At 44.3% G+C, this 7,079-nt stretch overlaps 1 protein-coding gene across 1 annotated transcript; it reads left to right on the forward strand.

The window, feature by feature from the left end:
• Nucleotides 1-463: 463 nt before the first annotated feature.
• LOC147630437 (adenylate kinase isoenzyme 6 homolog) lies at nucleotides 464-2,376 on the forward strand. Its single transcript, XM_086810298.1, has 3 exons — nucleotides 464-815; nucleotides 1,781-1,926; nucleotides 2,004-2,376. The coding sequence occupies exons 1-3, from the start codon at nucleotides 627-629 to the stop codon at nucleotides 2,191-2,193; spliced, it is 525 nt and encodes a 174-aa protein (XP_086666424.1). The 5' UTR covers nucleotides 464-626; the 3' UTR covers nucleotides 2,194-2,376.
• Nucleotides 2,377-7,079: the final 4,703 nt, after the last annotated feature.

Below are 7,079 nucleotides of genomic sequence, written 5' to 3' on the forward strand. Positions count from 1 at the left end.
ATTGAGTTGAGCAAGTAAAAGAAGCATCAATACATAAAGGGGTTTTTATAGTCATGCACCTAGAAATAGAATTTTAAATGCACCATTGTATTGTTGGATCCCGTCTATTGAACTAAAAGTTTCTCTGTAAGCGATGTGGGGGTGAAGGTTTTCTCATATTCTGGTGGCCAATTTGATAGCGAAAGCTTTCTATTGTCCATCGCAATTTTCAAAAATGGTGCGGAGTTCTCCGGGGCACCATGCATGAACATGTAGTATGTCCTATGTTTACACACATTTTGGTTCTTTGATAAAGGAGAAAGGTGGCTTGTGTTATACTAAGCACACGTGTAAACACCCTAAGGAGATGCAAACTTCAAAGGCAAGAGATGGGGACATGACATATGAGGTGAGAGTGTAGGTAGGTCCAAAGTCAAGGATCTAGAACCAAAGAGTAGCATATACTTTAGTCACACACTTTTTATGTCCCAACGGAAGGCGTATAAACATATATGTGTGCAGACGAAGACGCAGAGACACACACACACACTCTTTTTATGTCCCAGCGGAAGGCGTATAAACATATATGTGTGCAGACGAAGACGCAGACACACACACACACACAGTAGCAGAAGAGAGAGAGAGAGATGGTGGCCAGGCTGAAGCCCAACATATTGATCACAGGTACCCCAGGCACAGGCAAGACTTCCACCTCTTCCCTCCTCGCAGATGCCGTCCACCTTCGCCACATCAACGTGGGAGACCTCGTCAAGGAGAAGCACCTCCACGATGGCTGGGACCCCGACCTCCAATGCCACATCCTCAACGAAGACTTGGTAACATTCTAGGGTTTTCAACAGTATCAGGTCTAGGGTTGCCTTCCTGCTCAGGTTCGACACGTACATTGTATGAACAGCAGTTTTAACACTTTCAGGGTTAGGGTTGATTACAACGCTAGGGTTTGCGTTTGTGTAAAAGTGTATTGTATGGTTTAAGCGTTTGAACTGTATCATTAACTGCCCTAGGTAAGGGTTTATTACAGCATTATGTTTACAGCACTAGGGCTAGGATTTATTGCAGAAATAGGGTTTCTCTGCTTTCAAGGTTTAGTGGTATGTTTTAAGGCTGTCAACTTGATTTTTCCCTTTTCTTTAGCACTAGCCTTATGAACAGCAGTTTTAACGCTATCAGGGTTAGGGTTGATTACAATGCTAGGGTTTGCGTTTGTGTAAAAGTGTCGTTTGTACTGTATCATTAACTGCCCTAGGTAAGGGTTTATTACAACATTATGTTTACAGCTAGGATTTATTGCAGAAATAGGGTTTCTCTGCTTTCAAGGTTTAGTGGTATGTTTTAAGGCTGTCAACTTGATTTTTCCCTTTTCTTTAGGACTAGCCTTGGGCCCAAGATCCACTGGTAGTTACCGTGTTACATGCACCTTGTGCGGTTGTGAACCCAGGACCTATTGGTCCTAGGGCAAACACCTTCACCACTTGGGCTGTCACCTCATTGGTGCTGTCAACTTGATTTTTAGCTGTACTAGTCTTAGTTGTAGTAATGGTTCGATGCCTTTATTAGGATCTTCAATGGTACTAGGGCTAGAGTTTACTATAGAAGTAGTGGTTGTCTTTCTTCCAACGTTTAATGGTAGGCTTTAAGGCCTTCAAAGCGGTAGGGTTCTCCTTCTTGTAAAGGTTTAAGGCGTATTGGCATGGTTAATATGTAGGCCCTTTTTTCGTATTTGGGTTTTCTGTCTTGCTCTGCAAGTAAATCTCTTCGACATTTCGGACCTCTTTTGCAGCTCTGCGATGAGCTGGAAGACTCCATGAGAGAAGGTGGAAACATAGTTGATTACCATGGCTGTGAACTTTTTCCGGAAAGGTGGTTTGATTTGGTGGTAGTTCTTCAAATGGACAACTCTATCTTGTTTGATAGGCTGACAAACAGGTACAGATTCATACAAGGAATATCTTGTTATTGTGCACAACTAGGAAAAATTTATGAAGATGGCTTGTTATTCTTAGGGGATACATGGGACAGAAACTTCAAAGCAATCTTGAATGTGAGATCTTCCAAGTGTTGCATGAAGAAGCTGAGGACAGCTACCATCATGACATCATTATGACTATGGCTAGCAATACAATAGAGGACATGAGCAATAATGTGGAGGTCCTCAAAGCATGGGTTGCATCATGGAGGCCTCATGAACCTTGATGTATATTATACTCTCTACAGCTTGGCTCTTACAAGAGCCCTTTGAGTTTTTCAGGGTCAAAAATACTTGACATGTAAAGTTTCATCAAAGGTTTGTGTACTTTCTCTCACATTCTGCTGTGCAATAGCCATCGAATTGGCTCTTAGTTATATCAGGTTCCTGACATTTTCCTTTGTGTATCACATCTATGTGACATGAGTAGCACTATATTTGAGTTATGATGATGAAGGTTTTTGGGTGATGTTTCTTAGTCTGTATTACTCTTGAAATTTTAGGGATTGCAGGGTGCACCCGTCTTCTTGTCAAGGGTTGCATGATTGCTCGCCCTTCTTATGATCTTCAGCTTATCTTCCAGGCAATTGGCTGTCTTTTGAAGCATAATACACTGAGCTTTGAAGAAATGGGTCGGATGAAAGCCTTACATAAGCATAAAGCAGCTCGACTGAAAGGCTATTACTTTAATCAAACTTTGTTGGTTAAACTCTTGTTGCTTATTTAATAGAAATGCTTTAAGCTTATCCTTATTCCAGCTATTGGTTCAGACTCCAGTCAGATTGTTGTTTTGATTCCATGTGGTGAGTTTAACTAAAGCTCACAGTTGTTTCCGACTACTGAGCAGTGTAGACTCTAAACCTTTCAATGTTGGGAGCCATCCCGCAAATGCGGAGACTGAGCAGCTTTTAGCGTGGATAATTTGTGCAAGCATTAGGGCAGCTAATGCAACCCTAACGGCACCTAGCCAGTGGGGAAAGGTGGGAACAGGAGGAGCCATGTATGAACAGCACAGAAGGGTAGATTCTAGCATGGATAATTTGTGCAGCCATTATGGTAGATTGGGCAAGCTTTAGAGCAGCTGATGCAGTCCATAGGGAGGGCAGCCCATAGGGAGGTCTGGCCAGGGGCAGGCCTGATGAGAAGGCCACAAGGGGCCAACTTCTTTTTGCCAACTTCTTTTTATCTTGCGGTCCCTACAGTAGACTGAACCACTCAAAGGGAGGGGGGATCTTTCTATATAACAGACCACAGGCCCTTAGAGAGTCCATTCCTCAATTTTACTTTCATGATAGGTTCTCCGACAGTGCTCCTTGGAGGGGATTTCTGTGTGTTGTAGAGCTCTGCGGCTGCCCATTTTGAAGGGAAGCAAGAGACACTCCTCGAGTATTGAAGATCACAAGGGAGATGTCATGCTAGAAGAAGGTTGCCACCTACACTTGGGGAGAGGCGAGGCTAAAGGGTCTGCCACTTTGGGGGGATGCCTGAGTCAATATCAAGGATAAGGTCCCCCCCAAACCCACCACACACTCCCTCCTCCTTCCCCTTCCACCCTCTCTCTCTCTCCTTCCCTCCCAAGACAGAGATGCAAATCACTTCTCTTGAACGGGGAGGGAGGAAACTGCATAACGTGGAGCCAGGATCCCATTGACTGTGCTGGGTCAGAGACAAGGTGACCCCAAGGGATGTGAGTGTGGGCTCCAAGGTGGTGGCCAGAGGGGAGGCGTATAAGGGCATTCCATCGTAGGAGGTGCTCCTCATTAAAGGGTTGGCTCAAGTATAGCACAGGTTCCAATAAGGCTAGCTGGAAGTCTGTCCAAACTTGCAAAGTGGAGTTTATCGAAGATCAAGTGTGCACCCGGGTGCACTTGGGGACTAAGGACCACTGTAAGTAGGGGTGTGAGTTGCAACACAGGAGACCAAGAGATGTTTCTACTGCCCCTCCCTCCCCAATGTTGGAGATTTTATTATTATTATTTTTATTTTGGGGGGGGGGGGGGGGGGGGGGGGGGGGGCGACGATACTCCAGGCCACCATGTCTCGCGACGCTCGGCCTTCTCCTCATGCCTAAAGGAAGTTATGAGTGATGTCTTTGAACCTAGCTAATGCATGCATAGGAGAAAACCCAACAACAGATGATGTACCACATGGTGATCAAGAATGCCTAGTTGATCACCACCACTTGCCTTGCAAAGGACAACCCCACAAAGCTAGACTATAACAGCTTCTCCCATTTGCATAGGAGGGGGGCGATTTCCTGCTTTACAGAGATTCTGATGTTCACTTGGCATTCCAGGTAGCATACAGGGGTGTACTACTGGGATGCACTAGAAAACCTTGACCATTGAGGTGGGCCACAAATTGATGGGACTGATGCCAACTGGTTTTAGCCCAGTAGGAAAGGGAGAACTCCTCCATGATAGTAGCAAAACGTAGTAGGTTCCCCTTGTCACAAGCAAGGTAAGTCGTGGTATTGATTGCAAAACGTAGTAGGTTCCCCTTACCAACTCGAAATATAGGAACTCCTGGAGGGTGTGTAAGTGTGAATGAAAGGTCTATAAAATTGTGTACTACTACTAGGGGCCAGCCTTGATGAATTGATCGGGAGATGGGGAAGCCATGAACCTAGTTGTGGGTTGAGGAATAAAGCACAGACGCCTCGTGTTGGAAATCAGTGCTCCAGCCTTGTCATTTTGATTGTGTGGATACCGGCTAGCTCTACATTGTAAGGCTCCCTTCATGAGGAGAAGCCACTTTGTGTATGAATAGCATGGATGGATGCCCAATAGATCCCGGTTTCCACACAAGGATGGGCCATATGTGGCCAGATTGTTAAAAAACGGATTAGGTAGGTTTGGCATCATGCTGAATAGGCTACAGCATGTGTAGGCTGATATACCCATATTGGACCCCACTCAAGATAAGAGGGAGATCCTTGTGGGATATACAGGCCTTGGGTTTTAGGGCCTGAATGAGTGCATGTTCGACAGCCTCCATCGTATTCAGATCATCAATTTTGAGATCTGCCTTCACGGCATCGTACGCCCTCCTTTCATATATGGAGAACATCAATTTTGAGATCTGCCTTCACAGCATCGTACGCCCTTCTTTCATATATTGAAAACATCAATTTTAAGATCTACCTTTATTGCATTGTACACCCTTCTTTCATAGTGTATACAGCCACCATCTTAGTGTCTTTCCTAGGTCACTAAATGATAATACTCTAGGCCATGTTGGCGGTAATTCGCTTGGTTGGGTGTGAGCACTAATTGGGCATTGTCTTGTAAAATAATCAACACTTAAAAACACTTATGAAATGGAAAAAACAAGAGAGACAATGCTGAAAATTAAACAAGTATGAAACAATATTGCCGATTATGATTCCGTCGATGTAGAGCTTTCCTTGCAACTCCCCACCTCTCACTGGAGTGAAGAAATCTTGAAACTGGTATTCCAGATCCACACACATCATTGGTGTGCCTGTATTAGTACTTGGATTGTAGCCTCATGGTGATGAATTGGCACCGGTGGTCACTGCTGTGCACGGTGAAGAAGAGCACGTAGGACACTATCGGTTGACCACACAAGCATTGCCCACGAGCACAAACATGTCCGTAAAAGGTTCGGGATAGCTCCAAACAGCAATATGCAGCCAAGGGGGGCTCTCTAGAAACAATCACATATCAACAAGGGCTTCCTGAGAATTGTTTAGAGTGAACTTGTCGCTTGTTCACATGCCACAAAACACATCAGAATACATAGCATTCGCATTCTTCACGGGTAGGCATCCCAGGCCCATGAAGTAGACAGTCACATGAAAACAATTGACTGGAGAATGGTTTCAAACATGCAAACATGTGTGCATGTGCACTTTGTTATGAATAATTCTCTCGATCATGGAACATGTACAACACTACATTTTCGAGCACAAGTCTGGCACATTGGAAAGCGTGGAACTAGGATCTAGACACTTGGATCCACACACTAGTCACAAATTGGCGTGAAAACTGAGATCCCGAGTGCTCGGATCCAACACTGGGCAAGAAGTTTGCCTAGGCCCCATAAATTGGCGCGAAACTGGAGAAGAATATGGCCAAATGATAATCTTGGCCTGGGTTGCCTAGCCATCTCCATATAAATTTTGATGCCCACCTGACATCTTGAATAAAAAGATAAAGGAGACTAAGAGCCAGCCTTGATGAATTGACCCGAAGATAGGGAAGCCTTGAACCTACTAATGGGATGAGGAGTAAAGCATCGGAACACCCTATTGGAATTGAATGCCCACCCTCATTGTCTTGATTGCATGGGTTACTGGGCTAGCTCGATGCTCACTTCATGAGGAGAAGCCATTTTGTGTATGAGTAGCATGGATGCCCCAGAGATCTCGATTTTGTTAAAAGACGGCTTAGGTAGGTTTGCCAATATGCCAAATGTAACTACACCAGCTAGGTGTGAATGTCCTTTGGCACTGTCTCATGAGCAATATGCATGTCAACACTTAAAATGTAAAAGCCACATTGCACAAAGGAATTGAATGATACATCACTACACAAATAATCTGCAAAAGAGACATGCATTGCACAATACACCACCAGTGGGGCGACAGGCACCGCACAATACACCACCAGTGGGGCCGTGAGTGCCCCCCTCCCCCAGCAACTATATTGTCTAGTATATTATTGGAGTATTTAACCTGTACAAAGTTCCAAGGGTGTGCCTGCCAGATAATCCAATTCAATGCAAGTATGAATACAAGTTACCCAAAAAAAGTGTGTCAGAGTAGGCTGTCGAAGTCAGACTCGTCGAATGAGTAGCTTGGCCACCAATCTCATACCCTTGGAGGGAAGTCAACGTGAAACTGTCATTTTGAGACCACGCACAAACAGGTTCTCTCGCACAAGCAATACTTGACTCTATACCTACACTTGTGGTGAAGTTGTCTCAAAAGGGTTTATTCCAATAGTGTTGTGGAAATAATTGTTGCATGTTGAAGTTAGATATTCTTCCCATAATGACAATCTTGGTTAGATGTAATGTCTCAATTATCTCTTTAAGAATTCATCTTTCTCTCTCAATTTATCCATTTGTTTATGGATGATAGGTTAAC

This window comes from Cibotium barometz, chromosome 16 (assembly GCF_041138505.1).
Source record: "Cibotium barometz isolate CiBa-2024 chromosome 16, ASM4113850v1, whole genome shotgun sequence".
NCBI classification, from domain to species: Eukaryota; Viridiplantae; Streptophyta; class Polypodiopsida; order Cyatheales; family Cibotiaceae; genus Cibotium; species Cibotium barometz.